At 39.3% G+C, this 13307-nt stretch overlaps 3 protein-coding genes across 3 annotated transcripts in view; all 3 read right to left on the minus strand.

The window, feature by feature from the left end:
• Window positions 1–610: 610 nt before the first annotated feature.
• LOC101308673 (UDP-glycosyltransferase 74B1-like) lies at window positions 611–2179 on the minus strand. The gene is made up of 2 exons (XM_004298544.1): window positions 1519–2179; window positions 611–1333 (listed from the first exon to the last, which is right to left on the minus strand). Exons 1-2 carry the CDS (start codon window positions 2161–2163, stop codon window positions 611–613), a joined length of 1368 nt encoding a protein of 455 aa, XP_004298592.1. The 5' UTR covers window positions 2164–2179.
• Window positions 2180–6834: 4655 nt separating this feature from the next.
• LOC101294651 (snakin-2-like) lies at window positions 6835–7600 on the minus strand. The gene is made up of 3 exons (XM_004297620.1): window positions 7400–7600; window positions 7261–7303; window positions 6835–7160 (listed from the first exon to the last, which is right to left on the minus strand). The coding sequence occupies exons 1-3, from the start codon at window positions 7490–7492 to the stop codon at window positions 6976–6978; spliced, it is 321 nt and encodes a 106-aa protein (XP_004297668.1). The 5' UTR covers window positions 7493–7600; the 3' UTR covers window positions 6835–6975.
• A 1085-nt stretch (window positions 7601–8685) lies between these two features.
• The window catches only part of LOC101294935 (protein NLRC3-like), a 4766-nt gene continuing 144 nt past the window's right edge, over window positions 8686–13307 (minus strand). The window contains exons 2-18 of the mRNA XM_004297621.1: window positions 12944–13205; window positions 12529–12747; window positions 12119–12177; window positions 11813–11950; window positions 11648–11722; window positions 11442–11525; window positions 11279–11340; window positions 11072–11141; window positions 10782–10857; window positions 10570–10700; window positions 10130–10189; window positions 9945–10019; window positions 9748–9852; window positions 9545–9640; window positions 9380–9460; window positions 9199–9300; window positions 8686–9104 (exon numbers count right to left, since the gene is read on the minus strand). Coding sequence (XP_004297669.1) covers window positions 9036–9104; window positions 9199–9300; window positions 9380–9460; window positions 9545–9640; window positions 9748–9852; window positions 9945–10019; window positions 10130–10189; window positions 10570–10700; window positions 10782–10857; window positions 11072–11141; window positions 11279–11340; window positions 11442–11525; window positions 11648–11722; window positions 11813–11950; window positions 12119–12177; window positions 12529–12747; window positions 12944–13205 — 1764 coding nt within the window. The 3' untranslated portion in view covers window positions 8686–9035. The remainder of the gene's footprint in view (window positions 9105–9198; window positions 9301–9379; window positions 9461–9544; window positions 9641–9747; window positions 9853–9944; window positions 10020–10129; window positions 10190–10569; window positions 10701–10781; window positions 10858–11071; window positions 11142–11278; window positions 11341–11441; window positions 11526–11647; window positions 11723–11812; window positions 11951–12118; window positions 12178–12528; window positions 12748–12943; window positions 13206–13307) is intronic.

Raw genomic sequence — 13307 nt, forward strand, 5'->3', positions numbered from 1 at the left:
TTTTAGATTTCTTGTACAAAATTTTATATATTATTCATATATTTTGAAACTTTTATCGAATGATAACTCAGTCTAAAAAAAAAACTAAACTCAGACTATTTTATAATCCTGGTTTCGTCTCTGATCCAGTAGTAGTTTGTTGACAATACGGGGCTGAATCTGATTCAGGTATTCAACCTAACCTTATTTTGTGAACATGGTTCAGGTGGTAGACACTAATCAATTTCAACTTTTTGTTTCAGCTGGATCGAACCTCATGGACATACAGGTAGCTTTCATACACACTCATGGCCATACAGGTAGCTTTCATACACATTCTTTGCTTTTATATATTGGATTTGAGATGTCATTCTCTGCAACTATTGCTTTGAAGGCCATCGAGATGACAACAACGTTTTGCACATTTTACCTTTTTATGCTAACAATAAAAAGAGAGACACAATTCTTATTATAATGAGAGACGCAATTCTTATTAATATTAATAATGAGAGACGCAATCCTTATTATAATAAGAGACGCAATCCTTATTAATAATGAGAGACGCAATCCATCCTTTTAAGCAATCCTTATTAAGGAATTAATGTCGATCTTGACAGGCCGGCCTGTCTGATTAATTAGCACACAGATGCGCTACAAATTCACTAGTACATATGTCTGAGCTTCCCCCTTCACTGATTTCCTTCTTAGCCAACTCCCTCCATTTACTCGAATTCTTCTTGATCTCTTTGCTTCTCTCTCCCTCAATAATGTCCTTCAGACATCCAACAAACTCTTCTTTCCTCACAATGCCCTCATCATCCTCCTTGGCTCTGACTCCAACCTCCCAAATCTCCTCCACAAACTTAGCATTGGTCATTTGATCAGCCCACTTTGGCACTGCAACCATTGGAACCCCAAGGCTGAGCCCTTCGAGTATCGAATTCCAACCACAATGAGTCACAAAACACCCAATTGCTTCATGTGCCAAGGCTTCCAGCTGATTACACCAAGTCACTAGCAGACCCTTTTCCTTTACAGAGTCAATGATTTCATTTGGCAATTTACTCAGTTCAGATTTTCTTACCACCCACAGAAAATTCACCCCGCTCTCTTTCAAGCCCAACGCAAACTCTTCCATTTGCTTTGCAGTTAGGGACACCATGCTTCCAAAGGAGACATACACTACTGATTTAGGTGCCTTTGTATCTAGCCAGTTGGTGCATTCTTCACCCAGAGGCTTCCATAGGCTTGCTCCATATCCTCTGTCCCCTTTAATCTGGCCATCCAAATAAGCTGAAGGGACCATGGGGCCTATCAACTTTGCTGGCCACAGCTTTGCTACTCCTTTGGCAGCCTGTAATTACAAACATGCATGATCAAAACCCACAATTAGTAACATGCAAATTAACATTTCCAAAGAGGAAATTAATAACAGTCTCTTGTATGCACGGCGTGCAAGTTAACATTTTCGACCCCATAGTATCGTGTAAATACACACCGTGTACTAAGACTCTGAGTAATAAAAATAACGGTCCATACCTCGCCTTCTAGTGCTTGGAAAGTATTTCCAAAGATCCAGTCAGCCTGGTCCAAGTTAGAATACTGGTTCAGTTTCATCTTCAAGTAAGCTGGGTGACTATCCGGCTTCTGAAGCATGCTAGGCAGGTCAACAAGGTTCAGTGGAGGCAACCCAGGAATTAACAAGGGCATGTCTTGAGGCTTAAACGGCAGAGAAAGTAGTCCATGATGAATCTGAGACACAATGCTACACACAGCAGCCGAGTTCGTGAAAAAAGTGGCTCCATATATGCCATGCTCCTTGGCCACATCCAGAGCCCAAGGCAGAAACGAATCATACACAACACAGTTCACCGGGAACTCAGAGTCTTCGAACTTGTTGAGGACTTGGGATAGGGTTCTGGAGCCGTTGGCCTTGAATGACTGAAGAAACGTTTCCTCATCCGCCGCTTGAGCAAAGCCGGACTCGTCGAAACCATCGGAGATGGACTCGACGCCGACGTTGTGGACGTGAATGGAGCTGACAGTGTAGGTGGTTGTGACAAGTGTGGCCTTGACGCCTTTAGAGGCTAGGCGCTTAGCAAATTGGAGGAGAGGGTTGATGTGACCCTGGCTAGGATATGGAAGCACAAGAACATGACCTCTGTATTCACGTTTGTTCTCCATTTCTCTTTGAATTGGTTGGTTTTGGGTTTGTGTTCGTCTGAGGTCGGCACCTATATGTAGCCACAGATATGAGATCGAGTGAACACGAGTACGTGAGAGAGTCAGGTAGGTCATGCAAGTGAGAGCATGTGAACTGTACGTGTGAATTAATGACCTCAGAGAATTAAGAGTTTTGGAAAGATCTGGAATGCGGCCGGGATGATATATTTTGTTCTATATTTGACGTAGATTATTCCATATTTGTGGAAAATCATATTTCTGAATTCTTAGAACTTGGTGGCGGATTTAGAAAGTATTTTCAATTCAGATTTTACTAATTTAGAAAATACGTACCATGCTAATAAATTTTTGTAAGTATGTTTAGTTTTGATGAAATCCTTCTAGTGAGGACCCTTAAGTTGAGGACTTGGTGAGGATTTTTCGGCTTATCCCACCTTTCGATTTTATATCTACATCTTGACCGTTCAGTTTATAGGTATTTATGAGTAGATCATTTCTTCAAATTTTCAACTATATTGAAAATTGTTAAGACATTCATAAGTGTGATTTATTAATTATGAACTTGAACGGTTCATATTTAACAGATTTGGTTAGTCCATTAATTTGATCTAGTTTGTTATCTTAACGAACACCAATTTGGGTGAAAATTTGTAGAAATGATCTATTCATATAAACCTAAAAACTGAACGGATAAGATGTCAAAATGTAATTGAAAATTGGGTATTTTAAACCATAAATCGAAAAGTTCTCACTAAGTCCTCAACTTAAGAGTCCTCACTAGAAAGGCTCCCGTTTCTGCCAAATCCTCGTTACGTTAATGAGAATGGGTGTCTGAATACGTACACTCGTTTTATGGCAATGAATTGGAAATGGAAACTGGCATCTCGAATAACGTACGAATCTGGCATCTTTGAGAGAGATGGGGTAGAGTGCGCACTACACCATACAATATCATATCAAAATCAAAATGTAATAAATGGGTAATAATGTGATAAATGTAATACATGGTTTTTTTTATTTAGTTATGTACTCAAGTATGAGTCGAGTCATCTTATTTTAAAAAAGGAGATAGGAATTGACTGAGTTGATTGGGGACTCTACTGAAAAGAAATAATTCCAGGTTAATCATCAATACACGCTACTGGTATAATTAGGTAATTTAGAAATCGTCTTAGCATTGATTTTATGGTCTTTTTTAGGACTTGATAAATTAATCCCACTACTCAAACAACTTCTTTATGTAATATCAAAGTCTATGTGCAGAGTCTTTGTATGCTTGCTTAATAAAATCAGAGTAATTAACTAATGATAGTTGTACTTGATCAGGATAAAAATAATAATAAGAGTGTGGTTATTGAAATCTCTAAATTTACTCAACTAAGTTAGGACTGCTGGTGTGCTCCGAATGACCTTTATAAAATATAAAATAAAAAATAAATAGAAGGGAGTGTTGATGTCCTGGTTTTGTATGTTTACCAAGTTCAATGATGTTCATGTAGATTTAAAAATAAATAAATAAAAAGATGTTTCACCTTTCAAGTACCATCCGCCTGTTATCACCCTCATAATGATTTTGATTGGAGATAACGCCGTCTGAGAAGATGGAGCTGTTAAACAAAAAAAAAAAAAGAGAGAGAAGATCTGAATCGATCATGGACAATATATTGAGCAGAAGAGCCACAGCGATCATGGCCAAGAAGACTGACTCATATATTGGTGACACATTGCAGCAATGCTCGTGACTCTTGGCATTACCGTGACAGAAACCGCCAAGCAGGCTAGGTGCCCAGTATTACACTAGTTTGTACACGCAATGACGCCAACTCGGGTGCCGACGGTGACCTCATATACATACATGATTTTTTTGAGTCGCTAAAGAATCTCCAATTCATCAAAGGATGGGATTGGTCACTGGTGGAAAGTAGAAACATATCGAAGCAAGCATTGCTAAGTCAAGCTCTCGATCTCATCTTGAGAGACAAAAAAAAAAGAAGAGAAGGAGATGTACGTGCTTTTCCTAGTCTTGGTTATGATTCTGATGAATCTGATTTTGCAGAGGGTTGTTCAGTAATTCAGTTATGACATTTGGGATCATACGTAAACTACAACGACTAACGTACGCTGCATTCAAGCTCCGAGGAACCTCAACTCCACGGGTGTAATAGTAAGAGATCAAAACCATAGAACGACTGATCAAGTGAGTTGTTGGACGCTATCAGTCTGTCTTCTTCTTCCATTTTTGGCGGGAATTAAATAAATTTCTTAGCCGATCAATAGCCTCACTGCGCGCTTTAGGCCATGCTCTCCCTTCTCCTTCTGTTTGCTTCCTCTTTCCTCATGTTCGTCCTCCTTCCAGTACCGTACTAGTACGTGGCTGTGCTCAAGGTGCTTCGATATAATTTTTCTTTAATCTTATCAAACATTGAAGACAATAAGATCACCACCATTTAAAGAGTAACACTCAAACTTCTGTGGAATTTAGGATTAATTGCTGACTTGTTGTATGCTTCTTGTATTGTAATTATGAATTAGGGTTCTCAACAGACCATGTATCGCTATATATAGCTGTGATCGAACTTGTATTATTAGTCCTTCAAAACGTCATTCAATAAGTCGATCATCTCAGCGACAAACTATTGGGTACGTACGGTGAAATCCTTTGTCGACTGCCATGTGATAAATTCGTTTTCCAAATCAAGTGTGTGTCAAAGCAGTGGTGCACACTCGAGCTCGTATCTGAAACCAAAGCGAAAAGCAAACCCCCAAAGCTCATGCTGTACGTTGTAGACCGACCGTAGGCGTGAACTGTTCCCTACCTACAAAGGCGTTTGAAAGGTTCCGGAGTTTCTTGAGTTTGAAGAAAGAATCACAAGCTAGTGCTGGCGACATGCAACGATTTGGTTTTGTGTTGCGAAAAGCATAACATCGACGACCGTGATTTCTACATCTGCAATCCACTCACCGTGCAACTGGTTAATCTTCCTCCGACCCCTGGATGCTACGAAAGACAACCTTGGGGGTTCATCTGTGAGCCTTATTGTAAGGAAGCCAGTAATGCCGGTTTTAATGTTAATGCCGAGTATAGGTTCAAGGTTGTGAAAATTCTTGGTCCTAGTACAAGAAAAAAATGTTACAAAATTAATATCCAGGTCTTCTCTAGTGAGACTGGTGAATGGAGAGAGATAGCTGTACCATGTCCGCGAGGCTTCAAGTACTTCGACCTTAGGCGTTGGGATAGCTTTGGTAACATTGGAATTCTGTATTGGGTTGCTCAAAATAGTTTGCTTGCACTGCGTACTCCGCTCTTCATCAACAATAAGATCAATGGTGGTTGTAGTACTAACAGTGATGATGATGACCAGTACCAATTTCATGTTATTAAAATTGATTTGCCTGCGAACCACCCCCTTCTATAATCCCATAATTGGCACCTATGCTTGTCAACTTCATTACATAGGTGTTTACGGAGGACGTGTGCGGTTGCAGGACTGCAATTTAGATGAGGAACCCCATTTAATTTGCTATATGTTTGGGAGTTGAAGGAAGACGAGCTGGACCAAATTAATGGTGCTGGATGGAACACGAAAATTGGGTTTGGAACACATGACAAGTTATGCCCTGGGCCAAACAATGATTCCGGAGGAATCAAATCGTGGTTCAGTGACCTACATAGCCTATGACTCAAATGATTTGGATGTAGTTTATGTAAATGTATGCGAGGACAAAGTCAAGTGCAACATACGAACAGGAAGCTGGTCGAAAGATGGCTGAAACGTCTTTTGATGACCATGTAGGTCGCCAAATTGTGATACCATGGTGGCCGACACCAGTTCCTAGACTTCCACAGCGCTCAGTATGATCGATGGTTTTCCCGATAGATTTGCAATAGTTCTGGTTTTTTCTTTTCTTTTATTCTTTTGTTACAATACATTAGTTAGCTATAGCTAGCTGGGTTTGTCTTCCGTTTTGTATGATTTTTGGGATGTGGAACAAGACATACACAGTTATTTTGTGGAAATTCTTTCCTTAAAGAAGGAAATTTAATGTAAGAGGTTCCGCATGTATACAGTATACGACAGAAACTCGCTCAATATTGCAAAGACAAATTCATCGATCATCATATAAAATTATGAATGAAAGCTGAATATTAATGCCGAGTATAGGTGCAATGTTGTTATGCATGTAATATTTTCTCCAAAGGTTAGGAAACCTAAACTACTACGCATAAAGCGGCACTCAAGGCCGAGGAACCCAACATGGAATAGGAAAATATAAGTATTTTTTGATACGAATAGGAAAATATAAATTGTGATATATAATTCCTCCTCTGGTTAGGAAACCTTGTTTCAATGAGGGGGCTAGAACCAACATATTGGTCTAGTCGTGAAGTTTTGTTAGCTCGGGTTGGATCCGTCCAAGATCAACAACAACAACAAGAATACTAGTATATATAGTAGTATTAATGGAGATCATCAGATTCATTATCATCACTTTCATGCAATTGAACTTTGTAATTAAGTTCATTTATGTAGGATTACATTCGATCATCTTTACGCTGGTGAAGTTATAGTTGAGATGGCGAAACTGAAAATTGTCAAAATACCACAAATTATAACTGTAAAAAATCTAATTGACAAGCAGTGTTCATCGATCTCAATAGCATGGTAGATTGACGAAACATAAAAATCCATTAACATATGAAAAGCGAAACAAGTATACAACATTAAACTTAAAAGTTTCACTACATTATTTATTTCTCATGTTGATTTCTCACTTTTCCCGGATATTTTGAAAGATGGAGAGCCAGTGATTTCAAGGGCACTTGAGGCGGTTGCCATGAGTGGTCATATCAGTGTAGCACGATCCACAGACCTCTCTGTTGCCGGCGGTGCCCGGAGGAACGCACTTGCACCTTACACAGCAAGTTCCACATGCCCTGTTGCACCTATTTGGTCTCGAGTGCAAGCTGCAACGAGCCCTGCATAGCCCATCACAGTCTGCACCAAAACAGTATCAAACATATAAATAGAGTCATCTCGTTATACGAACACCATGGCGTGATTTTGCTCAATCATAAGAAGTTCTAAAGGCACATACTCAGATATGGTAACAGTCTTCTGTTAGGTCCTTTCACCACTGCCTAGAAAAAAAGTAACAAAAATAGTTGGTAATAGCCAACTCTAAACTTCGAAAGGGAGCAAAAGTAAAAGACGAAAGAAGGAAGTGGTGATTGAACCTTGGTTTCATGGTCTTCCACCTCGGCATCAGCTGAAACCTGCGCTATGCAGAACACCAATACCACCGCGAGAAGAAGCAAACGCGACGACATTTGAAACTAGTCTCTGCTATTCGAAACTCAAAGTGTATGAGCAATACAAAGTTGTGGGGGGCTTGAAGCCTTGAACTACAATGAGTGTGCTTCTCCCATCTTTTATATAGCCATGGTGCTTTAGTATAGTTACTATATATCTTGCCCCATCATGCATGTAGTAATCGCTCAAATTTCCGAGCTGGATTGTGGGCCAGATATGGCCATGCCATAACCATGAGCACCAACATGGGATAATGGACGAACATGCAAAGACCTATGTATTTGTTTGCTTTCTGGGATTAGGGGAATGACGACATATTGGTCTTGGTGATCGAGCGGCAAGAGGCGAATATCTTAATCAAAGGTCAATTTGATCACGAAAGCTATTACGATTCTTAGTGAATTGGTTGAGGTTGAGAGAGAAGCAGTGAAGTGAAAATGTGAAATGAACACTGAGAATGTGTAGCAGAGGCCAGCTCTACTACAGTTGGAGGGATATATGCCCATATTTATTATTTATATAGAAGACGGATGGATGGATGTGTGTGAGACTTCTTCCTCGTATTCTAAGCTCATCTTGTGCTGGAATCCTCCAACTTCATCTTCGTCACTAAATTTACCGAGACCCTGATTCGTTTGAGGTTCATTAATGTATTGATACATTGATTTCGATCAAATCTACCAAAGTTACAATAACGTATCCATACGTTAATTTTGCTAGTAATTTCGAACCTCCCAGACTCGAGTCCACAACTGAGAGAGTAGGTCTGTCCATGCGCAGCAACTGTCTACCACAATTGGTACAACTAATGACCTTCAGGACCCATTTTGGATGCTTGCTCTGCACTCAGTAGCAGTTTCAAGGTGTTTAAATCCTAGTACAAGAAGAAATGCGAGTCATGTGACCCATGGCTCTATCCTATAGCGCGAAAATTGAAACGATATCTGTCTACACTAGTTGTATTTCCAAGAGGAGCCCAACCAGCACCAGCAAGGCAACGCAACCTCACCAGAAATTGATCAGTGCGAGACACATACATGTCTCAGTGTGAGTCAATGGCTCTCCATAATATATACACGTCGCGGCCAGCCACGACATCGATGCTGTTTCTAAGAAAAAGCCACGAATAAATCACTTCAATCCAAATGTTCAGATAATATGTGCGTACTGATTTTCGCTAGTAGACACACTGAAAACGATTTCCCTTTGTATCAGACACTAAAGGCATGTATATATAGTGACAAAAATGCCATCCATATTCTCTCGTAATGTGTACTACATGAGAATGTGACACTAGATCATTACAGAACTTCTCCTGAGATTGTAAACTTATTTGAACTCTAGTGAAAAACCATCCTCAACATCTTCCAACCATACCTATTACTGACGAGACTAACTATGATCTCCGGATGTCAAAATTTCCAAATGATGTTCCTCGCTATTGGAACTTGATAAGAACTCAGAAGTTTGGAGTTCTTAACGATGCTCCTTGGTAAAAGAATGAACCAAAAGAACGGTGTTGTTTTCGGTACACATTTCTAGTCTAATAAGTAAACCCTCCTAGAAAAATATGTTGATTTCCTTTTCACTCATCTCATATACATGGTCTCGTGCATCTGTCAAAGCACTCTGCATGATGCAAAAGTTCATTAAGACACAAGCAATACATAAAAACAAAAAATTATACCCGGTGAGATCTCCTAGAAGAGGATGAGAGGGATACCTGCCCAAATTTGGTGAGGAAGTTACTCGAAAGGTTCAAAGATGTGACTGTCACATCTTCATTGGCCTTTAGTGCTTGAGAAATTGCAAAAGCCCCGTCATCCTGAATACAATACCATTATCAAATGGTGCAAGAGACAACTGATCCGTGATTAAGGATCAGAAAAAGAGTCGATACGTACCCTAATTTCATTGAAGCCTAAATCCAATGAAGTTAAAGCTTCATTAACCACCTTCAAGCTGCGAGCCAGGCAAATTGCACCCTGTACATTTTAAGTTATCATGAGATATCAGTAATCAAATAGCTTAGTGGGAACTCATCACAGTTTTTATCCACAGAAACTAACTTCATTGCGTAGTCCATTTGCCCTCAAGTCCAGAACACGTATTGTGGTATTATATTTCAACATATCTGCAATGAACTCGGCACCCTTTGCTCCTATCTGTGATATATTTCTATTACATTGTTATAAGATCCTATTAAGTTTCAAAACATTTACCAAAAAACCCAGATCCAGAAATAGTAAAGCATGTTCAAAACAACAATTACCTGACACCACCCAAGCTTAAGGGTTTCTATGTTTCCATTAAACTTGAGAACTTCAGATAAAGCCTTCACCCCATCTGGTCCAATGGGATTATAACCAACTTCCAACTGATACAGAAACAGAGAAATGGGAGATAATTGTATGCAGTTACATTCAAAAATATAAACGAAAAGAACAGTTAAAAGGAAGAAGGACTTACAAATGTAATAACAGAATTATCTTTCAATGCCTCAGCTAATGCAGTCACTCCCTCAGCATGGATGTTATTTCCCCCCTGTAAGAATGACCCCCATACTTCAATAGATAGTATATTAACGAACTCTTTAAAAAATGAAAAAATAACGCAGCTGCATAAGGTGATGCTAACAAGTACACTTTTCTCACCAAGTCTATGGTTGTTATCGTCCTGTTTTGCTTCAAAGCATCTGCAATGTGTCCAGCTCCCTGCAAATTAACCAAATTTACACTGATGAAAAACAGTAGTCGTTTTTTAGTTGTAAAACACTGAAGGGTTTCAGGATTGAGGCATTTCAATTACATGGGGTGTGTTTCAACTCACAGTGAACTCAGTTCCATAGAAAGCGCAGAGATTAGAATTGAGGCTATCACTTATCATTTTTCAATCTTAAGGTTGTCATAAAAATTTGAACAGTGATAGCAGGAGCACTTTAATACATGATAACCTTAAAATGAAGAAACAAATGTATCCCTAATCTAGTCGAAATTATAAATGCTCCACCTCCACTGACTAAACAACAAATGCAACAATAATATCAGCTAACTTAACTATATAACAGAAGTAGTTAACAACTTGAAAGCTCTACCTCGTCCCCTATGTCATTCATGTAAAGATTCAGCCATAGCAAGCTCTTTGTCTTTTTGATATATCCACCAACATGAAAGGCACCTCTTGCACTAATTGAGTTGTTGCCAATGTCTAAAAGAGTCAGTTTACCTAAGAAAATTCCCCGTATCAGATAAATTGCAGAGAAAGTTTGTTGACCAAAAGATGCAATTGACAGAGCAAAGTTCAGACCTTTATGTAAGGCTAAACCTGACATCAAAGCGTTCACCCCTTCATCTCCAATAGAGTTTCCATGTAAATGGAGTTCCTGCATGTATACCCATTGTTATTAATCTGAGAGATCTTACAATGGGTAACGTTTTACAATGGGTAACGTTTCTGTTGCAAGTTCATTTATTAAAATTAAAAGCAGCAACATATATACAGATAAAGCATAACATATCATAGCCAAACCAACTGGACATTAATACAGTAATTTGTGCAATTTGAAACAGCAGAGTAGAAATGAATGAGAAATGTACCCTTAAAGACTTGTTCCCCTCAAGTCCTTTAGCTAAAGCATTGGCACCCAAGGCTCCACCATAGTTGCCACTTTAACATAAATCGGACGTCAGGAAAATTTCAGAAAGAACAAAAGTTGCTACCAAACTTCTTCACTTAGAAAGCTAACAAAGACCTAGCCAGATATTATATTATGAGTAAGAGAAAAAGGAGGAGATGTCACTAACTTTAAATGTAAGTTCCGTAGTGTATTGTTTTCAAGAAGAGCTCCAGCAAGACTTGTAAATCCCTACCTCCATTTCCAAATAAAAATCATACATAGAACAAGTTATTCAATAACTGTGGTGTTTATTTCATTTAAGACTACAATCTGTGGACGCAATTCCTTACAGAGTAGTCAATCATATTGTTGTTAAGCTCAAGAGCGCGCAAGCTTGAATTTGTCTTCAACAGTTCTGCAATAGCCTTTGCACCCTGCACAATAAAGCGACCAACAACTTAAGCATATAGTTGGTGGATAGTCTCTTCGTCTGACAGCTGAAAGCTCATGAATTTTGTCATCAGAACACTAATTTTCATGCAAGAAGGAAGCTAACCTCATCCCCTACGTCAGTACTGTTTAGCTGCAGCTTTTGAATGCCATTATTATTCGCCAATATATCACAGAGCAACTGTGAACAAGAGAGTATCACACAACATTTAACTCTGAGTTGATAGTATCAAGCAATAAAAACTCTATCCATGGAGGAGTTTATACCAACCTTTACTCCATCATCTCCAATAGCATTCCCAGAGAGATTAAGAGTCTTTAACATGATGTTAGCTTGAAGAACACCATCAAAGGCTTTTATTCCAGTAGCAGTTATTCCGTTTGCAGCAAAACTTACTTCTTCAGCAGTCTGACACATAATATAAGGCACAGACTGTTAATATAGTACAATATCATAAAGAAAAACTGGATTGCATGTATTGCATCTGATACAGCTCCTTCACAAATCAATGAGATCAACAAATTTATATGTACAACAGAACCACGGAGCAGAAATCTTTGAGTAAAGAACTAAAACCTGATTGTAACCCAAACTCTCAGAAAGGAAAAATAATCCTTCATCTCCAAAGTTACGCCCTGCCAGACAAAAAAAATCACGTGTTTCAAAATAAAGTGTTGCCAAAATAACAATTAGTATTTATAGTTGTTTTGCTAGATGAAACATTAAATTGTAATCAGGTTGGCCATCCAAGATGAGAAGAAAAGAAAAGATTATAATCAGGCCATAAAATTCAAAAAAAGTAAGTAGCCAGAAGGAAAGCTCTTATTAAAAAGATATAAGAAACTTCAAGAAGAAATTCATATGATTAAGTAATCTTAAGTCTATCACATCACCTAAGTCGCAGAGTAGACTATCAAGTATTTTTCAGCCAGTATTTTCTTAAAAGCCTGAAATCGTAGATCAGCATGATAGTGAAGTAAATCTACCTGACAAGTCCACGCTACTGAATGACCTAAGTTCCTTGGCAAAGTCATTGAGCTTGAGCTTAGACTCTCTCTCAATCTTTGCACCAAAACCTGACAACAAATTCGACCCTGCCGAAATCGACCACTTCATTCCTCCCTGTTCAGGCGCCTTGCTGTCTATAGACGAAGTCATCCTCCCCTTCTTCGGAACAAGAAGCTTCTCCACCAGCTTCCACATAACTGTCAGCTGAAAACATAAATTAGTGCGCTCACAAAATCGCTATACACACACCAAATGCTAATCATCCTCATCATCATTTCATATATAAACCACAGTAAAACTAGATAGTAAAATTATGCAAACCACAGTAATTCCTCCTAGTTCAAATTGCTAACATTTACTGAAGAACAAGCATTTCAAGTGCAAAAGCAGTACCAAAGGTAACGGCGAAGAAGGAAGCCGCCGGAACGACGAAGGAAGCGAGCTGCTGGACCGGAGCAGCAACAGAGCCGACGCTCTGAGACTCCCTATACACTCTCCGAGAGCTCGCCGGCCTTCTCGAACCGCCGCCGTTGGATTTCACCACCAGGCATCTCCTTCTAAACGGAACCACCGGCGGTAAGTATACGCCGAGCGCGCGGTAGCCGAACAGGTCACTCCTGGAGCCGTCGGAATCGAATCGCCGCCTCAATTGAAACTGAGGAAACCGAATAGCAGGATTCAAATTCCGATTCCTTGAAGCAAAAAAGAGAGAGAGAGAGAGAGAGAGAGAGAGAGAGAGAGAGAGAGTACGTACGTA

Source organism: Fragaria vesca, linkage group LG4 (genome assembly GCF_000184155.1).
Source record: "Fragaria vesca subsp. vesca linkage group LG4, FraVesHawaii_1.0, whole genome shotgun sequence".
In the NCBI taxonomy this organism is placed as follows: domain Eukaryota; kingdom Viridiplantae; phylum Streptophyta; class Magnoliopsida; order Rosales; family Rosaceae; genus Fragaria; species Fragaria vesca.